Raw genomic sequence first — 24,059 nt, 5'->3', positions numbered from 1 at the left:
TTTTCGTATTAATACTCTGACATGCCATTCATTGGCCAGCAGTGTTGTTGAAAATCCTTTCAGCTTTGGAGATGATCCATCATGCAATGTGCTCCACTCTTGTGGAAGTTCTGCTTAATGCTAATAATTGTTGGAGATATGTCTTTATGTGCTGTCATGTTCTCTAACTCCAGTGAGGGAAATAATAAAGTGTAATGAAAAAAAGATGATTTACCGGTTCCCCTAAAGAACCACTTATAAACTCCTATGGGGAAAGTGCTTTAAATGAGAAACTACAGTTACAAATGAATAAGCTTTTAAGGCTATATTGTCTCTGTATATTAACCCCTATAGATATGTCATTTTCAGTATTACATGAGTGCAGGAACCTTCTAGTAAGCAGGGCCAGTCTGGAGCCAAACATCCTCTTCCAACACTGGGGATTGTTCAGAACACGGGTTAATCAAAGGGACATGCAGTCTCAGGCTATGTCTACACTACAGAGTTTTTGCGGAAAAACTCGCGGAATGTCCACACCTCAAGTGCGTTTTTGCTCAAGAGAATCGATAGAACAGAGGGGTTTTTGCGCAATTGGTATTCCACTTTCTATGAGGAAGAAGCCTTTTTGCGAAAGCGTTCTTTTGCAAAAAGGCGTGTGTGGACGGGGAAGAGGGGTTTTGTGCAAAAAGAGGAAAGAGGAAAAAGCACAGGTGCGCTGGTGGCCATTCTGTGCATACCAATCAGTGCTTACTTGTGAGAGAGCATCCATGCAGTCTGGATGCTCTCTTTCACAAAAGCCCATCGCTTTTTCAATGCACTCTTGTGCAAGAAGTTTTGCAGAAGATCTCCTCCGATAAAAGCTTCTTGTGCAAGAAGCCTGCAGTCTAGACGTAGCCTCAGACACCTGAGTTTCTGCTGTCACTAAACCTAAGGGTTACGGACAAGCAGGACTTGGAAGAGGAGGGGAAGGTGGCTGGGTCATGTGAACAAGGAGGTGCAGTAACACTTGAACTGCAGTTCTGGGTTGTGCAATTGTCTTTCTTCAGGAATTTAATCAAAACATCTAATCCTCTTTGGTAAGTGGACTGAGGGTGCTAGTCAAATAGACTGCAGGGCTGCCTCTCCCCTAGACAAAATCTAGGTACCAAATTAAGGGAGTGGTGCTTTCTAAACACCATGTAGCAGCTCCAACCATTTCTAAAATGGAATCCTTACCAAGGCAGGCCAGACTAGCTACCTTAGCCCTAAAACCTGGAGGTACTCTCTCTACCGTTCAATAGGGCTCAATAGATAGTAGCCAAGAGACAGCTTCCCCAGCTGGTTCTCCTGAACACGACATTATACTGCCCATCTTTCAACGCATATGGCTTTGCATGAGTCTAGCCAGGCTTTTGATAGCCTTGCGCATGGCTGTCTCCTGCTTCCATTCCATGATAAATGCAGGCATCTGAATTTTCATGGCCACAAGCTTCCGAAAGCTCAGCTCTGCATTCGCCATTTCCCTTTGAACTATTGCAGATACTTCTAGTAAAGCCAGGAACCAAGGAACAGGGACACCTAAATCTGCTGCCGACTATGCAGCTTCATTGAGTCAAAGACTGAAAATGATTCCAAAATAAGTGGCCGTGTTATGAGGAATTAATTTTGTTTTCATTTTCAAATGCCAAACCCACTGTGTGTATCAAACTGGGGTGGGTATTCATTGTTCAAATGGGTAGCAGGTTTAAAACTAATAAAAGGAAGTTCTTCTTCACACAGCGTGTTGTCAACCTGTGGAACTCCTTGCCAGAGGAGGCTGTGAAGGCTAGGACTATAATAGAGTTTAAAGAGAAGCTGGATAAATTCAGGGAGGTTAGGTCCATAAAAGGCTATTAGCCAGGGGATAAAATGGTGTCCTTGGCCTCTGTTTGTCAGAGGCTGGAGAGGGATGGCAGGAGACAAATCGCTTGATCATTGTCTTCGGTCCACCCTCTCTGGGGCACCTGGTGCTGGCCACTGTCGGCAGACAGGATACTGGGCTAGATGGACCTTTGGTCTGACCCAGTACAGCCGTTCTTATGTTCTTATGTTCTATGACATTGTTTTGTGTTTTAAAGAGCATATCGAAGAGAGCCTTGGGGAAAATCCTGCTGAGCACTTTGGATTCCTGCCGTGCCCCCCAACATGGTAAGAAAGCACGCGTGAGGAACAAGATGTATGCAAAGTACATTTGCAGTTCAGAGTCTCTTGAGAAACAGAGTCACTCATTGTCAAAGGGGAAAATTACTGTGGAAGACCCTTGCTAAAGCTGGTGGCTTCTAATCTTTGAAATTACAGAAACTGGGAATGTGCAGGGCATAATGCCAAATTCTACCCTTAAGGTAAATTCTTCATCCCCCTGAAATCAATAGGAGCCATCTGCACTCATCCAAGGGTAGAGATTGCCCACAGATCCAGATTTTGCCTTCTAAACACATTCAACCCCTCCAACGTCAGTGTGGTAGCACAGGTATCAGAGCAGAATGTGAACCCCCTAGTTCTGCGCTGACTATAATGTCATTGTCTAGACCGCTTCTCTACTTGATTGAAAGAGAAGGTACAAAGGAAAGCTGCAGTAAAGTCAGTGGATCAAACCTGCTCGTCATTAATAAAGCCGCCGCTTCGTGTTCTTGTTATGAAAATTAAACTTGCAAACTCCTCTCCTGGAACAATAGCCCACTGTGCAGGAGCTGCCTTTAGAAGAGCCATGCAGGCTCCACAGCCTGGAGGTTCCTATTTGATTACTTTGTTCCTGTTAGCCAAGCTTTTATATTTACCATCTTCAAGGAGGCTGACCTACTGTACCCAGTCAGTTTGCATAGGAAGACTGCCTGTAGGGGCTTTAAATAGGCAGAGAGGGGTCAAAGAAGAGATAATGAAAGGGTAGATGCAGCCTGAGGGTTTGTTCTGCAGAATATTAACAGCAGTAATTCAGGGAAAGTAACATGTACAAAATGCTCTGATTTCCACTGAGTCTTCTTGCTGTATAAAAGGCTTGTCATACAGGGATTCAGTGTCAAGACAATATTGAACAGAGTCCCTGCTCTAGACTGGACGGGCAGGAATGGCGTGTCTAGCCTCAGTTTGTCAGAAGCTGGGAATGGGCACTGGGGATGGATCACTTGATCATCTGTTCTCCGCACTCCCTCTGGGGGTACTTGAGCTGTGGGCCTGGGGAGCACAAGCAAGATGGTAGCTACTACCATCAAGCACGAGCAGCTCCAATGAGTACAGAGGGAATATTTTGGCAGGGCGGTGCTCCACCTTATAGGACAGCTGTCCAGCATCCCGGAGGCATAACATCTACTCTACAAAACGAGGTGATTGGGCAACAAAATGGCAAACGAATTTTAAAGTTGATACATGCAAAGTAATGTACTTTGGTAAAAATGATCCCTAACTATACATAAAAAATTTTGGGGACTAATTTAGCTATAAACACTCCAGAGAGAGATCATGGAGTCATTATGGATAGTTCTCTGAAAACATCCACTCAATGTGCAGCGGCAATCAAAAAAACAATGTTAGGAATAAAAAAGGGATAGAGAATAAGACAGAGAATATCTTATTGCCTCTATATAAATCCATGGGACACCCACATCTTGCATACTGCGTGCAGATGTGGTCACCTCCTCTAAAATATACATTGGCATTGGAAAAGGTTGAGAAAAAGGCAGCAAAAATTATTAGAGGTTTGGAACGGGTCCCATATGGAGAGAGATTAAAAAGATGGGGACTTTTCACCTTAGAAAAGAGGAGACTAAGGAGGGATATGACAGTGATGTAAAAGAATAGTCCAACAGTCAACTACCTGATCAGTCTAGGCTTATCAGGAGTCGAGTTGACTACTCACATTTCCCACCGTCCCCTTGATGCCTCTATATCAAAGGCAGCGGGGGGGGGGGGGGGGAAGCAGGAACTGATGCTGGGGGAAGCCAGCCGTTTCTGTAGTGCAGAGGGGAGGTAGAGGCACAGCTGTGCTGCGGCTCTGCCTTTTGAATAACTGGACCCAGTGCGAGCTAGGACTGAAGCAGACCCAGCTCCTGCTGGGTCCTGGACCTACTCCAGTTTAAATGTGGCTCTGCAGTTTAAATGTGGTAGGAGCTGGGCTGCCTGCATGCCTGGCTCCTACTACATTTAAACTGCAGAGATGCAGAGGCCCCTTACTGACTAATTATGTACTCGATACAAGTTGTATCGAGTACACGATTAGTCATTTACTAGATATTTAACATCCTTAGGATATGCTAGAGGTCTATAAAATCATGACAGGTACGGAGAAAGTGAATAAGGAAAAGTTATTTACTTTTTCCCATAACGTAAGAACTAGGGGTCACCAAATGAAATCAAAAGGTAACAGGTTAAAACAAACAAAAGGAAGTTTTCACTCAGCGCACAGTCAACCTGTGGAACTCCTTGCCAGAGGATGTTGTTGATGAAGGTTAAGTCCATCATACTAATTAGCCAGGATGGGTAGGAATGGTGTCCCTAGCCTCTGTTTATCAGAGGCTGGAAATGGATGACAGCAGGTGAGTCAAACGATTATCTGTTCTGTTCACTCCCTCTGGGGCATCTGGCATTGGTCACTTTCGGAAGACCTTATGAACCTTTGATCTGACCCAGGATGGTCATTCTTATGTACAGGGAAATAATTGATCCAAGCTGTGCTGCCTGTTCCAGCCCTGTCTGGCTCATTTTCCTGTCACTCCGCCTGCCCCAGCCCTGCTGGGCCCACGTTTCCTTCACTCCACTTGCCCTCTAAGGGTGTGTCTAGAAAATATACTGATGTGTGCTTCATTAAATCCTTTTGTTCTCAATTACACATCTTAGGGTGTGTCTAGACTACATGCCTCCGTCGACGGAGGCATGTAGATTAGACAGATCGGCAGAGGGAAATGAAGCCGCGATTAAAATAATCGCGGCTTCATTTAAATGTAAATGGCTGCCCCGCTCTGCCGATCAGCTGTTTGTCGGCAGATCGGGGCAGTCTGGACGCGCCGCATCGACAAAGAAGCCTTTCTTGATCGGCACAGGTAAACCTGGTTTCACGAGGCATACCTGTGCCGATCAAGAAAGGCTTCTTTGTCGACGCGGCGCGTCCAGACTGCCCCGATCTGCCGACAAACAGCTGATCGGCAGAGCGGGGCAGCCATTTACATTTAAATGAAGCCGCGATTATTTTAATCGCGGCTTCATTTCCCTCTGCCAATCTGTCTAATCTACATGCCTCCGTCGACGGAGGCATGTAGTCTAGACACACCCTAAGATGTATAATTGAGAACAAAAGGATTTAATGAAGCACACATCAGTATATTTTCTATCCAATCTGTATCTCTTCTGTTATGAACTCCCTACGTTTCCTCTGCTTTGGATTTTCTGGCTTGGCACTTGATGTGATGTGTGGCACTTTGCTGCTTTCCAAAATCTTTGTGGTTAAACATGCTCTGACTGTGAGAGAATGCTACATCAGTGGTGAACTGGATTAGCTACATTCAGACTTGAATCCAGTTCCATTTGAATCACAGGTAGGTCTTTAGACCAGCACAGTGTCCCCATCCTTCAGGGCTGGGTTTCAGGAAGTTAATTGCTGGTGCAGTTCAGCACACAGCAGACGGCCAATGTGTTTGAAATGCAGTCTGTTTACACAGCAAGGATGAGGAGATTTAATGAGCACAGAGTTTGCAGTAGGCAGAGCTGCAGAGGACTTAGTCCCGGTGTCCTGTTCCACTCTGTGTTCCTGTGAAATGCAGAACAATTCAGTCTCTGGGCTCCCCATTCAGAATTTTCTGTTTGAATTTGGAAAAGAGAGGTAGCCTGCTAACTGTTAAACTGCAGCTTCCGAGCTTTGTCGGTATGCTAATATATTTTGTAATTTTCTTTTAAAGGAAAAGACCACATCCTTGAGGTCCTAGATACGCTCTACCATGAGCTGGCTGCCTGCGAACTCCTACAGAGCAAGCCTCTAGAGAAAGCTCAGAGTCACCAGTCCTTGTCTAATCCACTGGTTATCTCTTGTTGAGCAACAGTGCCATCTACTGTTTGTCATGATTAGTCTTACAATGTTAGAGGCAGAAGTAAGAGATTGCCACATTTGGGTGAGTTCAATAATAAAAGGACACGTTGGGACAATTACGTCATGAAAAGACAGGTATACTGCCTCTGGGGAAACCTCTTTAAATGTTCACATTTTTGGAGGAATGCTAAATAATGTCCATCTCCAAAGCCTGACAACCATCGTATTGTGGCATTGATAAATGTACCAGTTCATCAAATAACAAGTATTAGAAATGCACTGACCAGCTCAATAGAGGAAAACCCCAAACTGAATAGCTGATGGATTGTTGATAAGCTTGAGGATTTTTTCCTCTTCTGATATCCGAATCAGAACATTTAATAGTGGAAGACCAACTAGCTGGCTGATACATATGTTGTTTTCTTAAAGTACAATAGACAAAATTATTGTATTCTAAAGATATATGCTTATGAGTATATGCCAGTAGGGCAAGTTACAGACCTTTGTATAAATGCATGTGTCTGAGTTTGCAGTTATGATTATACATCTTATTTAACTCTAGAAGTAGATTTATATTTCTGTTCATATGGATTTTATATTTGTAATTACAGACCCATTAGAAGTATGATTATGCTTTGATATTAATCGGTAACTGTCCTTGCAGATTATAATCTTAGATTTTATTTTAAACATTAAACTGTTTGAAAAAGTGCAGTGTGATCTTGTCAGGAACTGGGAAAGCTGCAAACACAGGGAGTGAAAGGAGAGCTTCACATTACTCTTTCGCTAGCCACCTAGCAAATGATACATATATTAACCATTACCATCCCATATAGTCTAAGTAAGACTGTAAAGATACAAAGCAAGGTCTCATTTGATTAAAGTAAAATGATGAACATGCTCGTGAAAATGTATATTCTGGTAAGTAATAGGAGAATCCACAAGGACAAATACAAGAGGACAGGATGCTGCAAAGCTGCTGTTGCTTCTTCACTCAATCATCAACAGAAGAAAATAAAAGGCAAAGCCCTTAAGACATTCTACTAAATCTATAGAATTAAAACAGACGTACCACCGGCTCCTCTGAGAATATGAAGAGAACTGAATTTACCTGAGATAATGCAAGTAACAAAACGAAATCAACGAATTAAACATTAGATAGATTTTAGAAAACACAGACTTCCTAGGGAAAAGGTTTTCCTATGCAGAAGGGCTAAAAGAGAGTCAGAGAAATGGAAAATCTACCTTATTAGAGGAAACTCATGGACCGTGACTTGTGGAAGGTTGAAGGGAGACAGGATTGCTCTCTCTAACCACATTAGAGTGATAAACACCAGGAAGGGAGAGAAGTAAAGCTAAGCAGCAATGTTGACACAAGAACAAATGGATATAAACTGGCAACAAGTTTAGGCTTGAAATTAGACAAAGTTTCTAACCATCAGAGGAGTGACAGTCTGCAATACTAACGGTTCCCTACTGCACTTGAATGTTATAATGCTATTTCAAACTACCCCTGCTCTCAAAAGGAATAGTGGTGGGGAGAGGCAGGGAAAAAAGCTAAGTTGTTTTAAGACCAAGCTTGCTAAGTTTCTGAAGGGAATAGTATGGTGAAGTTGCAGGAAATGGCATATGGCTCATCTGAATCTGCTATTAGCAAATATCTCCACTGACTAAAGATGGGAAGGGCTCTGAGTTACTACTGAGAATTCTTTTCCAGGTGTCTGGCTGGTGGGTCTTGCTCACGTGCTCAAGTTCTAACTGATCACTTTTGGGTAGAGGAAGCAATGTCCCCTAAATTCAGATTAGCAGAGACCTTAAGGCTACGTCTAGACTGGCATGATTTTCCGCAAATGCTTTTAACGGAAAAGTTTTTCCGTTAAAAGCATTTGCGGAAAAGAGCGTCTAGATTGGCACGGACGCTTTTCCGCAAAAGCACTTTTTGCGGAAAAGCATCCATGCCAATCTAGACGCGGTTTTGCGCAAGAAAGCCCCAATCGCCATTTTCGCCATCGGGGCTTTTTTGCGCAAAACAGTTTTCAGCTGTCTACACTGGTCCTTTTGCGCAAAAGCATTTCTGGAAAAGGGCTTTTGCCCGAATGGGAGCAGCATAGTATTTGCACAAGAACACTGACAATCTTACATGAGATCTTCAGTGTTCTTGTGGAAATTCAAAGCGGCCAGTGTAGACAGCTGGCAAGTTTTTCCGCAAAAGCAGCTGCTTTTGTGGAAAAACTTGCCAGTCTAGACACAGCCTAAATGTTTCTTCACCTTCCTCTGCAGCATGATTACTGGTCACTTACAGGTATAAACTATAGCAAATGATGGATTCTTCGGTATTTGTTGCAGTCTATAAATAAAGGTTTTGAGGACTTCAGTAACTCAGCCAGGAGATTATGTGTCTGTTACAGAACTGGCTGAGTGACGTTCTTTGACCTGCGATCTTCAGGAAGTCAGACTAGAGAATCATTATGGTCACTACTGGCCATAACATCCATGAGTCTATAGCAAAATGGTTCATGCTACAATCCCATTTATTTTGTGGGATTCTTTTATTTTGTAGTGCTTTGTCTGCAGACCACATTGTTCTTGTTGTGCAGGTGGATCACATCATTTGTGTACTTTGTTCTAACTTGTATGTGACACTCTGCATCATTAACAATGTGCTAAGAACTAGGGTGGGGACAGAATTGCTGGGCCCCAGGGCAAGATCAGGAGGCAGCCCTATGTTCCTGAAGGGGCGGAGCCTCAAGCAGCAGGGGCAATGCTGGGGCTACGCTCCCCCTACCAGCTCTTCAGCAATGCTTGGGGCTGTGTTGGAAATTTAAAGGGCCCCAGGCTGCAACTACCACTGCTGCCTCAGAAGCAGCAGCAGCAGCTGGCAAACCACAGGCCATTTTGAATTGCTGGGCCACAGGGCAGCCTGCTCATAATAGAAATTAGCAATTTTCCACCTCTTTTGGGGAGAAAAAAAGAGTCTGGAAATAGTGGGATAAACTTTGTCTGGTGTCACACCAGTGTTACTTCAATTGGGTTATGGGGGATTTACCCTCGGATAAGCAGAGAGAAAAATTTGGCTCTATGGAGATACAGTTTTGCGCACACACACATACACACTTTCTACCACATCATAGCATCTTGCATATTAATTGAGCCATGTAGACCCTGCTGGTGCACACTAAAGCTTCTCTAGTGCACTTACGTAATACTATTTCAAACAGCCCTCCATTAAAGTGCACCAGCAGGGTATTCACCCAACCCATTAAAACATAACACATGAGGATGTGTTAGAAATCACACCCCAGAGAGCACATTACCTGATTGCAGAAATGGTATAGAAGTCATCTTGGAGGTAAGGAAATTATGTACAAATATACAACCACAGAAGATCAGACAAAAAGATTTAAAAATAAAAGTGTGCTAAAAATGTGTTTCCCTGTTTGTGTTCATTTCCTCCAATGGCTAGAACAATGAGCAAGATTCTGCCCTCTGCAGAAGCAGAATTTGGTTCAGCATGACTGCTGCAAAATCCTTAAATACTGTATATTTGGTGGAAATGGCATGTAGAGAATCCGGTTATAAAACAAGTACTCCGTCCCAATGTTTCAGTTTCTTGAATGTGTATTACTAATAAGGTTTGGATGCAGGTGGTCATGGGGAGGAATAGTATAATTTTTTGGCCACTGGGCTTCTCCTTCACTTTCATAGCTTAAGTACCTAAAACATTAAATAGCCTGCTATCCCAATGAGAAACTGAAGGAGTAGTGTAACCAAGAAGTCCAGTAGCATGGACAATGAATAATTAAGGTGTAACTAGAGACAGAAAAGGTCTCACTAAAATACAAATCATTGCTGTAGCTAAAAGTAAGATCAAGAGTGGCTGCTAAAGGGAAAAAAATTAAAAAACAACAAATGGTTTGGTAGCACTTTGTAGACTAACAAAACATGTTGTAGATGGTATCATGAGCTGTCATGGGCAAAGCCCACTTCTACAGATGACCAGAACTAAAAGGAAGTTTAAGGATTAGGTCAACATGGGAAGCAAAGGAATCTTGTCATGTGAAGCTGTTTCCCCTACTATTGTATTACTTTCGAATTGTAAAAGAAATGGATCTCTCTGAAGTACAGTATATTTGTGTCTAGTCATCAGGGTGTCCTGACTGTCCTATTGACATTGGAGTCGCATCTTGTCATCATCCTATCTGACATTATGCGTGGCCAAGCCCTCTAAACGGGACAGTCCAAATACATCAGATTATCCTAATGAAAGAGGAATATTTAAAAAGCAAACACGACTCGATACAGAATAAGATCAGACTTACTGTATCTTCATACCCAAACTGCCATCTTTACTATAGACGCAGCGATATTTCCATCATCAGCCCAGTGCATGCTGAGTGCCTGAAGCAAAGCAGAATACTGGTGATGCAGGAGTGCTACTTTGGTGAGCTAAAAAAGAAAATTAAAATGCATTTTAATGCATTCCCATTTTATACTCAGATCAAGTCAGTCGAAAGGGTGGATGTGGTTACCAAACACTTCACACAAAGCTGGGCCAACTTAGGGTTTTGCATCAAATGCATGAGAATTCAATAACTACTAATCAAAACTAGATGGAACTTAGCAGTTTCACTAGTTATCTGGAGTTTATTCAAACCACAACCTCCAAGTGAAACTCAAGTGGGAGGAGAGGCTGTGCACAAAGCCACGCAGATTGTAACCAAAGGAAACAGTCACACTATACCCAGCAACGCTAATAATCATTGCCACATCTCACCATTTTATCACAAGTTTTCTGATATTTGGCTTTCTTCTGAAAGCCCCCTCCCTTATAATCATATGATTATGGGAGAATCTCAGCTTTCATTAAAACAAAAAGGAAGTTTCTAACCCTTAGGGTTGCAGAAGAAAATTGAAAACATGACCAGAGTATATCTGTAGGGCTCAGTAGAGAGAAGAAAAACTCAAATTGATTTTTTTAATCTCATGGGTTTTTTGGAACTTGAATTATGACTTTCAAACACTTGGACTTGACAATGCTGCAAAACCTGCACTTTTCAAGCAGATTTTTAGCAGAATTATTATACTCACCAATGACTGATACGTGACCTTAGTACAACTGCAAAATAAATTGCCTCTGAACTGTTACCACAGTAGCATGCTCTTTACTCAATCTTGTACCATGCAAAAGATGGTGTAACGAGTGCTTTGTGGTTGTATGGAAGACTCACAAGTTTAAAACCTTGCTATAAACTCCCCCCTAGCCCCTCCCACACAGATACCAGCCACCTTTCCCCTCACCTTAAAAACAAAAAACTTAGAAGATATAAATGCAGACCAAAAAAACTTCCTTGTAGCTTTATTTCTTACATGTCCATGACCAAATTCCTGCATGCAATGTAGTACAGGATTGTTTCCCTCTGCTTTGCAGTAGCAGCTGCTCTGACCTTGCAAGTCAGCTTCCCAGTGCAAGAGAAATCAGCGAGGAAAAGGATAGTTGTAAGAAGTGCAAACTCTCCTGCTGTTCACCCAGCTCCCTCTAGCTAGACCTTGTATAACAGAACGACCACTACAGCACAGCATATCTTCTCAACACAGAACGTTTGTGCACCCACTAGGGAAAGGAGTTTGGGAGACTACTGTATGTGTAACATTTCCACTAGGTGACATCTTCTATAACAATATTGCATAACAATAAAGCCACGCTACTGGAGACACCTCACCCTAATGTAGACACCTACTACAGCAGACGATCCACCTGCACATCAAGAGGTTCTAGATTATATACATTTGCATAAGAAAGATATTCTCAGAAACCTCCTTCTGTTCAGCCATGCTGAGCAACACCAAACCTGTGTGGCGTACATAGGCCTTATGTGAATACGAAAGTTGTACAGATTTAACTAAATAGATTTGGAAACTGAAGTCCATCCAAGGAAGTTGCACCAATTTAATTACATCTTTAGAATTTTTCATCCTTCTTATCTGATGTGTTTGAGCTCCCCCCACAGATAAACACATGTTGTCATGCTTGTTTCTGATTCTATGAGTAGATAATAAGGTTTGTTTTCTCCCAGTTGTATCTATTGAGTGAAACATCCTGTCATCTAGCAATGTGGACTCCTTCTCAACCAATTTTTGCCTATAACTACTGATCTTTCCCTCTTCTTTTATAACCAATCCTCAGAAAAATAAATTCACACCCTGCCAGATTGCACACTGACCCAGACGCACCAATCCTTTTTTACACAGCTGCTTAGAGCTACCTCACTTTTTTAAAATCTTCACACCAGCAAATTTCAAGGAATTTGTCCTTTTACCTGCAAATTTGTATCTCCTGGAACTGACAGGTTGGCTCATACAGACTTTCCATATTAGGATCTTGTATACGTTTCCAGCAGTACAAAAGATGGACGCATGCCTCTCTCACACATTCCTCTGGGTAATACTACAAATGAGAAGGGAAGATGCTGAAAGATCAGTATTCTGTTTCACTGTCAGTCATGATTTATATGCCTGTATCCTTCAGGATGCATGCTAAGATACTTGCCATAGAATCAATTAGATTCAAGCTTATCATGCATTTGGCTTTGGCCACTAATGTAAAATGACAGTCTTATTGTCTACCAATTTCTTTACAGCTGCTCCAGATAGTCTGGTATCAAGCAAGTTTACTGCACAGTACATACATATTTATTTTCCCCTGAATTCAGTAACCTATTCCTTTTTTAATCCTACTCTTTTTTCTACAAACCACTATTTTAAACATTTCTCAGCTATCCCAGTTTATTCTCTTCTTCCAAGTAAGTCTTCCCAACATTTCATGCAAGTCTTGCTTCTAATCACATTTTCCTCATAGCTTCACTTAATTTCCTTCCTCTCCACCATTTCTCTCCTTGGGTACCTCTACACTGCACACTTATTTCGAAATAAGCTATTCCGAAATAGTTTATTTTGAAATAGCACGTCTACACTGCAGGAAAGCCTCAAAATTAGTCTGAGGCAGGCTTCTCTAATATAGACGTGCTATCTCGATAGAGACCCAAGAGGCATGGGGAGGAATAAATTTAGAATGGCCTTGGTGGTGCGTCAACATACGCCTTATTTTGAAACAGCTATTTCAAAATAGGTGTTATTCCTCGTAGAATGACGTTTACAGATTTTGGAATAAACCGTCCATTGTTGTGAAATTATTTCGAAATAATGGAAACGCTGTGTACATGCTCGCATTGTTATTTCGAAATAACGCTAGTTATCTCAAAATAATGGTTCAGTGTAGACACACCCCTTCTCTCGTGCACTCTTTTTTTTTTTTTGCAGATTATTCCTGAAAGTTGAAGTCAGCAGCATAGCTGCGAGACTATCACTGTAGGGGAACTGAGTGAAAGTATGATAGTCAGTATAACCAAGGGGATGGAGTGGCTTGGCTATGCAGCTCACATGCTGAGACAGCTGCTTATTACACCAATCACTGCTCCTGTGCACTCTTATGTCTGGTCCTGTGTCAGATTCTGGTCCTGAAGCTGCTTGTTACATCTCATCACATACATCGACCGTAAGCTCTCGGGGACAGAGACCTTCTTTTCACTGTGATGTACATGTATCCATAGCGCCTACTGTAATTGGGCCATAATCCTTGACTGGATGCAACTATATTGCCAAAGCAAATAATAAGGAACATTGCTTCCAAGGCATTGTCTTTTTGACTATTTTTGCCTCAGGAAACAAATTAAAAAAAACACCAAGAAATGTTCTTTTCTAGAATATGGTCAGACTTCCTGGGCTTTATAATTCAAAACAAGTTCCCCATAGTCTCACAGTCAAATGGGTTTCATGAGCAGCTATTATTAAATATCCCATATCATTTACATTAAAAGTGGAAGCTTGTCTCTACACAGAAACCAAAGCATTTCTCCTACCAGGCTCCAAAATGCTCATGTACCCCCCGAGTCCTCCTAATTAACTTTATTCTCCACATACTGTTCTTTCCATTACTTTTCTCATTCCTGGCTAATGAGTGACTCTGAGATGGTCAAAGTACAAATTGCATTTTTTCTTTAAATTTTCTCCTATCAGTATTTCTAATCTATATGAAATATAGATTATTGGCAGATTAAAGTCCACATGACACGCAGGTTACTCCGTAATTGCTGATTGCAGAGTTTCTTGACCCTCCATTAAAACATATATTAGTGGTCACTGACATGGACAGAACACTTGGTCAGATCATCAGGGCAATTTCTATGTTCCTAAATGTTCCAAAATATTGGGGGAGCTTGTACACATTTCGGGAACTAAGAGCTCTTTGTTTATGCAAGCTTTTTTAGCAAAAACAGAAGCCACCAATCTGGTGGTACAGACCATTAATTTATTATATAGCAACTTTGAATTCGGACAGAAAGATTTCAGTCTTTGTTTTAGTTTTTCTGGTAAAATAAAAACTGTGTTTTAAAATAATGGTGCATTAAGCAGAATTCTTCGCAAGTAAATATGACAATAACACTCCCAGCATGTGTTAGACCCATCACATTACCACCCAAAGTGTTTGCTCTAAAGGTAATGATTTCATGGACGCTTAAGCCTTTTAACGTCTACCTCAACCTATTTACTTTATAGTCTACACATAATTCAGCATTATAAAAAACTGATACAGCGCCCTTCTTAGCGTGAAATTTAATGGATCACCATCTTTCTTTTTTGAAGTATCATTTGCCTTTCCAGAGGCCTGGATTTTCAGCATTCTTGTCATGTTCTGTTCTATGTCTTTCAACCCTTTGGCACTGCCCAGCATAATCACCTCTATCCTATATCCAACCTGTGTGGTGCTGCCCGCTGGGGCACCAGGGCAGCCCCTGAGGGCAACTGTAAAGAAAAATTGTAAAGGGCTGGTAAACAATTACAAAATTGATCACAATTAATCGTGACATAAAAATAATTATGAATATCAGATATATTCGCACTGCTAAACAATAATAGAATATTATTTGCATATTCTTGGATGTTTTCTTTATTTTCAAATGTATTGATTTAAATTACAGCACAGAATACAAAATATACAGTGCTCACTTGATATTACTATAAATACTTGCACTGTGTAAAAAGGATAGGCATGCTCTTCTTCGGCATGTCGGCTTTAATTACACCTTCTTTCGCTCACTTGAATGTAGAACACAATTTTGTTGTGAGATTTAAATGCTTAAACTGACATTTGATTTTAAAATGACATTTCTGCCCTAAAATAATTACTTCATTCTTAACTGTGGTCTGTGCAGAATTTCTGCTGAAATTGATGGGTGAACTTGTCTAGGGGAGAATTGCTTGTGCTTGGAAATTGGACAAGACAGTAAAACACTTACTCACATGTAGCTGCTTTACATGCTGTAGGATTAATTCTAATTTACACAGGTGTACTAACTCAGACTAAGGGTATGTCTACACTCCAGAGTTTTGTCGGCTGTTTTTCTGACAAAATCTGAGTTACATCCACACTGCAATCATGTTCTTCTGAAAGTAAATCAAAAGAACAGAAGGGTTTTTCTGGTGTTGGTAATCCTCTTTCTACCAGGAATAAAACTTTTCCCAAAAGAGCTCTTTCTGAAAAAGGCATGTGTAGATGGGGAAAGAGGGAGTTCTTTCAAAAGAAGAGGAAAGAGGAAAAAGCACAGGTACCCTGGTGGCCGCTCCATCCATAGTAATCACAACTTAAATGCGAGATAGCGCCCATTCAGTGTGGACGCTATCTTTCGAAAAAGTAGATCGCTTTTTCAATGTGCTTTTGTGTGTGGACGCTCTCTTTTGAAAGAGGGAGGGATAGCTCAGTGGTTTGACATTACCCTGCTAAACCCCAAGTTATGAGCTCAATTCTTCAGCGGGTCATTTAGAGATCTGGGGCAAATCTGTAAGGGATGGTACTTAGTCCTGCTTTGAGGGCAGGGGACTGGACTCAATGACCTCTCAAGGTTCCTTCCAGCTCTATGAGAGAGGTATAGCTCCATATTTAAAAAAAAAATTCAGAAGAGCTCTTCCAAAAAAGGTTCTGAAAGAAGCATGTAGGCTAGACATAGCCTAAGACTGCAAGGTCACATTTAGTTTGGGAAGGCCTAGTGGATAGAAAACCAGACAGACTCAGAAGACCTGCAGTCTAGTCCCAGTTCTGCCAGGAGCCAAACATGTGCCATAAGACAAATCACTTCATGCCTTCTTGAATCAATTTCCCCATCTGTGTAATGGGAATAATGATACTCACCTTCTTTGTAAAGAATTTTGTGAGATCTACTGATGGAAAACACTATGGCTGTGTCTACATTGGCATGATTTTGCGCAAAAGCACTTGCTTTTGCGCAAAAACATGCTGCCTGTCTACACTGGCAGGGAGTTCTTGTGCAAGAACACTGACGTTCTAATGTGTGAAATCAGGGCTTCTTGTGCAAGAACTATGATGCTCCCACTCAGGAATAAGCCCTCTTGTGCAACTGTTCTTGCGCAAGAGGCCAGTGTAGACAGGCAACATGAATTTCTTGCGCAAGAAAGCCCGGTGGCTAAAATGGCCATCAGAGCTTTCTTGCGCAAGAGAGCATCTACACTGGCACGGATGCTTTTGCGCAAAAGCACATCTCTTGCACAAAAGTACATGCCAGTGGAGACGCTCTCTTGCGCAAATACTTTAACGCAAAAACTCTTTCATTAAAAGTATTTGCGCAAACTCTTGCCAATGTAGACGTAGCCTGTGGGGTAAGTGGCATCTCCAGCTTCCCAAGATATTGACAAGACAAATTCTGGTGGATTTATACACTGAATAAAGAGATACTACATGATGAGAATGCTCTAACCTCCCAAGTATTGTACAGACAATATTGCACAGTAATCATTGTTCAGCCAGCTGATCAGTTAGTGATATAAGATATAAAATCAATGTGCACACTGACAGGTCAGCTCAGATTAAAGCAATAGACTATTTCACATGTAGGTTAATCTACTATATTTGAGAAAGTTTGTCCATCCATCTGTCTGTCTGTTCAAGAATGCTTCCTAAACAGGGAGAGCTAGGACCACCAAATTCAGCATACAGCCTCCTCTTATCATAAATGGGATATGTCTGGAATAGAATTGCTTCTCCTAAAACCATACAGAAAAGAGACAGAATCACCATGCAAGTGAGAGGGTCTGGCTGGGAGCACCCCACCCTCCAGGACTGCCCCAGCCCCAAGTCTCTACCCCCACACCAGGAACCTTTTAGAGAGTGCGGGGGCGGGGCAGAAGCTCACCCCCCTTATTCATCCAGCAACGTTGCTAGCTATTCCCCTTCATCAGGGAGCAAAGGGAAATTGCAGTTTGCTCCATTCCTCACTGGCTGGGAGGTGCTGGACGGCAGCTGAACCTGGACTTGTCACACCCAGGGAACGTGCACACCTCCCCCAGCTGTGCCTGCTGGACCTGCAGCAGCCATGCATAGGCACTTCTGAGCTAGCCTGAAGCTGCTGTGGTGAGAGAGGGCTGGAGTTACCCTCTCTCCCCAGGGCAGCATGCATACTGAACCCCTCGTCCCCAGTCCCACTTCAGAATTTTAAATGAAAAAACAAAAATTGAGTTAGGACCCAACCAACACTGGGTAAGTCTTTTAGTATCAAATAAGTGTTAATGTTGTGGTCTTCACTTACCTATAACCGGGCATTTACAGTTCAATTATATTATGTATACTCAGTAATTAGATAGTCTTTAAAGTACTTTAATCTAGGGTTAACAAGATGGTTTATTAGATGATGAGCTTTCGTGGGCCAGACCCACTTCCTCAGATCAAATAGTGGAAGAAAATAGTCACAGCCATATATACCAAAGGATGGCTGTGACTATTTTCTTCCACTATTTGATCTGAGGAAGTGGGTCTGGCCCACGAAAGCTCATCATCTAATAAACCATCTTGTTAGTCTTTAAAGTGCTACATAGTCCTGTATTTTGTTTCAGCTACACCAGACTAACACGGCTACATTTCTATCACTATCCTAGATTAAAGTGTGTGTTAATGTTAAAATGTGATTTTACTGGATGTGTAAATTTCATGAAAACTAATGAATGACTGTTTCAGGCTATCACATTGTATTTACCTTACATTTACCCAGGTTACGAGACTGAAACCTTGACAACATAAAGAGACTGCTGACTTCGAAGCATGGGTCATTGTGTTCCATAATGGAAGTTCAGACTCTGTTTGCATTATATGAACAAAGGAAGAGCCCTTGCTGCAAATGAAAACACTCGCAAAATTGACTTCCAGGGACAAATATTGGTTCCAGGGATGAATCCTGTATATCTTAACACTTTTGGATTGTAACAGGGTGGAATACTGAAAAAAGACGACAGAGATCCCTAGAATTATTTTGGATAACCCTGAGAAAATTGTGGAAAACTAGCAGATCACAACAACTCTTTCATTTTGACTTACAAACTTTGACTCAGCTGTTCTTTTCTTAGCTAATAACCCTGTTAGTTTACAAGAGAGCCAGTAAACTACACCCTCACACTTAAACTCATAAGGGAAGCAGCTCTAATTGAAAAATCAGATTTAGAATCAGAGGGGTAGCCGTGTTAGTCTGAATCTGCAAAAGCGACGAGGAGTCCTGTGGCACCTTATAGACTAACTGAAGTGTAGGAGCATAAGCTTTCGTGGGCAAAGACCCACTTCGTCAGATGCATGTAGTGGAAATTTCCAGAGGCAGGAATAAATATGCAGGCCAGGATCAGGCTGGAGATGATGAGGTGATCCAATCAAGGAGGATGAGGCCCACTTCTAGCAGCTGATCTGGAGGTGTGAATTCCAAGAGAATAGAAGCTGCTTTTGTAGTTAGCAAGCCATTCACAGTCTTTGTTTAATCCAGAGTTGATTGTGTCAAACTTAAAGATGAACTGTAGCTCAGCAGTTTCTCTTTGAAGTCTGGTCCTGAAGTTTTTTTGCTGCAGGATGGCTACTTTTAGATCTGCAATTGTGTGTCCAGGAAGATTGAAGTGTTCCCCTACAGGTTTTTGTATGTTGCCATTCCTAATATCAGATTTGTGTCCATTGATTCTTTTACGTAGGGACTGTCCTGTTTGGCCGATGTATATAGCAGTGGGGCATTGTTGGCACATGATGGCATATATTACGTTGGTGGATGTGCAGGAGAATGTACCAGTGACAGTATGGCTGATCTGGTTAGGTCCTGTGATGGTGTTGCTGGTGTATATATGTGGGCAGAGTTGGCACCGAGGTTTGTTGCAAGGATTGGTTCCTGAGTTCGAGTTATTATGGTGCGGTGTGTAGTTGCTGGTGAGAATATGCTTCAGGTTGGCGGGTTGTCTGTGGGCAAGGACCGGCCTACCTCCCAAGGCCTGTGAGAGCGAGGGATCATTGTCCAGGATGGGCTGAAGATCGCTAATGATGCGTTGGAGAGGTTTTAGCTGGGGACTATAGGTGATGGCCAGTGGTGTTCTGTTGGTTTCTTTCTTGGGCTTGTCCCGTAGCAGGAGGCTTCTGGGTACACGTCTGGCTCTGTCAATCTGTCTCCTCACTTCCTCGTGTGGGTATCGCAGTTTACAGAATGCTTGTTGAAGGTCTTGTAGGTGTAGGTCTCTGTCTGAGGGGTTGGAGCATATGCGGTTGTACCTCAGTGCTTGGCTGTAAACAATGGATCGTGTGGTGTGTCCGGGATGGAGACTGGAGGCATGCAGGTAAGTATAGCGGTCGGTAGGTTTTCTGTATAGGGTGGTATTGATATGACCGTCACTTATTTGTATCGTGGTGTCCAGGAAATGGACCTCCCGTGTAGATTGGTCCATGCTGAGGTTGATGGTGGGGTGGAAGCTGTTGAAATCATGGTGAAATTCTTCCAGAGTCTCCTTCCCATGGGTCCAGATGATGAAGATGTGGACTCTCTGCTCAGACCCTACGCCACCAGCACTCCCAGTTACCTTCGTGACACTACGGATTTCCTGAGAAAACTACAATGCATAGGTGATCTTCCAGAAAACACCATCCTAGCCACCATGGATGTAGAGGCTCTCTACACTAACATCCCACATGCAGATGGAGTACAAGCTGTCAGGAACAGTATTCCTGATGATGCCACAGCACAACTGGTGGCTGAACTCTGTGAATTTATCCTCACACACAACTATTTCAGATTTGGTGACAACATATACCTCCAGACCAGTGGCACTGCTATGGGCACCCGCATGGCCCCACAATACGCCAACATTTTTATGTCTGACCTGGAACAACGCTTCCTCAGCTCTCGTCCACTTACACCCCTTCTCTACCTACGCTACATCGATGACATCTTCATCATCTGGACCCATGGGAAGGAGACTCTGGAAGAATTTCACCATGATTTCAACAGCTTCCACCCCACCATCAACCTCAGCATGGACCAATCTACACGGGAGGTCCATTTCCTGGACACCACGATACAAATAAGTGACGGTCATATCAATACCACCCTATACAGAAAACCTACCGACCGCTATACTTACCTGCATGCCTCCAGTCTCCATCCCGGACACACCACACGATCCATTGTTTACAGCCAAGCACTGAGGTACAACCGCATATGCTCCAACCCCTCAGACAGAGACCTACACCTACAAGACCTTCAACAAGCATTCTGTAAACTGCGATACCCACACGAGGAAGTGAGGAGACAGATTGACAGAGCCAGACGTGTACCCAGAAGCCTCCTGCTACGGGACAAGCCCAAGAAAGAAACCAACAGAACACCACTGGCCATCACCTATAGTCCCCAGCTAAAACCTCTCCAACGCATCATTAGCGATCTTCAGCCCATCCTGGACAATGATCCCTCGCTCTCACAGGCCTTGGGAGGTAGGCCGGTCCTTGCCCACAGACAACCCGCCAACCTGAAGCATATTCTCACCAGCAACTACACACCGCACCATAATAACTCGAACTCAGGAACCAATCCTTGCAACAAACCTCGGTGCCAACTCTGCCCACATATATACACCAGCAACACCATCACAGGACCTAACCAGATCAGCCATACTGTCACTGGTACATTCTCCTGCACATCCACCAACGTAATATATGCCATCATGTGCCAACAATGCCCCACTGCTATATACATCGGCCAAACAGGACAGTCCCTACGTAAAAGAATCAATGGACACAAATCTGATATTAGGAATGGCAACATACAAAAACCTGTAGGGGAACACTTCAATCTTCCTGGACACACAATTGCAGATCTAAAAGTAGCCATCCTGCAGCAAAAAAACTTCAGGACCAGACTTCAAAGAGAAACTGCTGAGCTACAGTTCATCTTTAAGTTTGACACAATCAACTCTGGATTAAACAAAGACTGTGAATGGCTTGCTAACTACAAAAGCAGCTTCTATTCTCTTGGAATTCACACCTCCAGATCAGCTGCTAGAAGTGGGCCTCATCCTCCTTGATTGGATCACCTCATCATCTCCAGCCTGATCCTGGCCTGCATATTTATTCCTGCCTCTGGAAATTTCCACTACATGCATCTGACGAAGTGGGTCTTTGCCCACGAAAGCTTATGCTCCTACACTTCAGTTAGTCTATAAGGTGCCACAGGACTCCTCGTCGCTTTTGCAGATTTAGAATGTTGTCTTTTATCATCATATATCCATATTAAAGACCAAATCTTGCTATGAACAGGAGTTTTGTCTATGTTAGGAGTGCATCATAAGGACCCCAGTAGCGGAGTACAGATGCTGATGCAGCACAACATACAGTATGAATTGCAAAACAAACCACTGAGTAGAGAATAATTTCAGTTGTGTTCAGGTCAATCGCAAGTATGAGTGCAGGGTAAAATGTGATAAGGGACAACATTTTCAAGAAAGCTCAGCTCCCATTTAGGCCTGTCATGAAAGGGACAGATTTTTCCCTTTGTTTTTATTATTAAACAATTATAACATTTTATTATTTTATTATTAATTATTTGCATTACATAGCACTGCTAACCACAGAATCAGAGGACAGTTCCAATGGGATCTTTTGCATATTTGGTCACTTCATTCAGTTACCTAGGTAACTGAGCTCTTTTGAGAATCTGGTCACACACTTTGGTTGGAGAGGTTTCATCAGCATGTACTCTTATATGTTATGGGCTGAAGGGACCATTGAGATCACCTAATCTGCAGGCCACAGAGCCTGTCCCACCCACTCTTGTAAAAGTCCTAAAAATTCTTGCTGAGTTACTGAAGACCTCAGATCTTGATTTAAAGACTTCAAGTACCAGAGAATCCACTATTCTACTTTAAACCCACTTGAGACCCTGTGGTCTCTGCCAGTCTGACATGAGGGAAAAATTCCTTCCTGTCCCCAAACATGGTGATCAGTTAGACTTGGATCATGTGGTTAAGACCCATCAGCCAGATTCCTGGGAAAGAATTCTCTGTAGTAACTGAGGGCTCAGCTAGAGTACGAGGAACAGTCGAACATATATTCTTCTGATCGCACTTTCGAAAGCGGAGCTTTTGAAAGTGAAAGTAGTTTAGACATGGCTTTTTTCGGTGAAACCTCCCCCCTTTGTCAAAAAGCCATTCTTCCTCAAAAAATGAGGTTTACATGGCTTTTGGACAAGAGGGGAGTTGCCGAGCAGTTCTAAACTACTTTCATGAAAGTGCGATCAGAAGAACATATGCAAATTCCATGGAAATTTGCATATCTTCTTTCGACTGTCCCTCATAGTCTAGATGAGCCCTGAGAGCCTCCCCTACCTATCCCTGGTCTACACTAGGGCTTTATTTAGAAATAACCCCCCTTAGGTTAAATTTATAAGTGGAGCGACCACACCACCAAGCCTGTTATTTCAAAATAAGGGGCTGCTTATTTTGAAATCTGTACTCCTGCTTTTCTCGGGGAATAATGCTAATTTCGAAATAGTTATTTTGAAATAGCATTCGTGTGGCCCACTATTCGAAATAACTACTCCTCAGAGTACTTTGAACTAATTACTCGTCAGTGCTTCTTGCGGCTCTAAGTCGAAGTAGCATGTCTACATTAATGGAACCTGCCTCAGACTAATTTCAAGGCTTCCCCGTAGTGGGGACATGCTATTCGATTTTGTAAAATCAGGAGTTAAGTCGAATTCAGTTATTTTGAAATAGTTTCCTAGTGTAGACATGGCCCTAGTGTCCCATCTCTTGCTGTTAGAAATATTTGCTAATAGCAGTCACAGATGGGCCCTATAGCATTGCGCACAGTCTAATCATACCATCCCCTCCATAAACTTATCAAGCTCAGTTTGAAAACAAATCCGTTTTTTGCTCCACTACTCTCCTTGGAAGACTGTTCCAGAACTTCCTTCCTCTGATGGTTAGAAAATTTTGTGTAATTTGAAGCCCAAGCTTATTCTATGCACTGCCTAGGCAACCAGCTGAGAGAATAACTCAAGCAGCCTCTGTTCTTATCCAGACTAGGATTTAGAGGTTCAATTACAGCATGTGATAGCTACAATATTCTAGTGTTAAAAAGGCAGCGTATGCTTTAAAAACATGCTAAGATGGCATAGTTAGCTTAGACTCCCCCTGCCACTTTAATCCAACCACAGTAGCACACAGGAAGGCAGTCTGCCTTGCCTACACCAGACATAGAACAGAAGTGTGTTACATTAGCCAGCACACACACGTATCACACTTTTAAATCCTAGTGTAGACCAGACTCTAGCGACATCTTTTTCACACAGAGGGTAAAGGGCATATCTGCACTTCTGCATAATATTAGGTTGCCCCAAGCACCAATTACCTTACCTGCAGGCCAGCAGCCATGCTGCAAAGTCGCACCCACGTTACCACATTCACTTGTGTGTGGCGCTAAGGTTTCTGGGGGCATATTCTATGATTCTTAATTCTGAGGTCAGTTCAGATTCTGAGTCTTTCCAAGTGAACTGTGTAAGATCTTGTCTGACCTATGCATGTACAGGGGGCAGGGAAATTTCAGGAAGACCCTGGAGAACAAGGGCCGGATTAAGGTTATGAGGTGCCTCGGCTAATGGGAGGAAAAGGCCTAAGTATGAATTTCATATTGCAA

The 24,059-nt window shown here is 42.5% G+C and overlaps 2 protein-coding genes across 4 annotated transcripts in view; one reads left to right on the top strand and one right to left on the bottom strand.

Moving 5' to 3' along the window:
- The window catches only part of EFCC1 (EF-hand and coiled-coil domain containing 1), an 80,600-nt gene extending 73,876 nt beyond the window's left edge, over window positions 1–6,724 (top strand). For all 3 annotated transcript variants that reach the window (XM_075939735.1, XM_075939732.1, XM_075939733.1), the window contains 2 exons: window positions 2,076–2,145; window positions 5,883–6,724. In XM_075939735.1, the coding sequence (XP_075795850.1) occupies window positions 2,076–2,145; window positions 5,883–6,016 (204 nt within the window). In that variant the 3' untranslated portion in view covers window positions 6,017–6,724. The remainder of the gene's footprint in view (window positions 1–2,075; window positions 2,146–5,882) is intronic.
- CFAP92 (cilia and flagella associated protein 92 (putative)) overlaps window positions 1–24,059 on the bottom strand; it is a 254,276-nt gene that overhangs the window by 163,784 nt on the left and 66,433 nt on the right. Inside the window, exons 5-6 of the mRNA XM_075939716.1 lie at window positions 12,328–12,455; window positions 10,330–10,456 (exon numbers count right to left, since the gene is read on the bottom strand). The gene's annotated coding sequence lies outside the window, so the exon portion shown is untranslated. The remainder of the gene's footprint in view (window positions 1–10,329; window positions 10,457–12,327; window positions 12,456–24,059) is intronic.

The sequence above is a fragment of the Pelodiscus sinensis genome, chromosome 11, assembly GCF_049634645.1.
Source record: "Pelodiscus sinensis isolate JC-2024 chromosome 11, ASM4963464v1, whole genome shotgun sequence".
NCBI classification, from domain to species: Eukaryota; Metazoa; Chordata; order Testudines; family Trionychidae; genus Pelodiscus; species Pelodiscus sinensis.
This window is presented reverse-complemented; position numbering and strand designations above follow the sequence as displayed.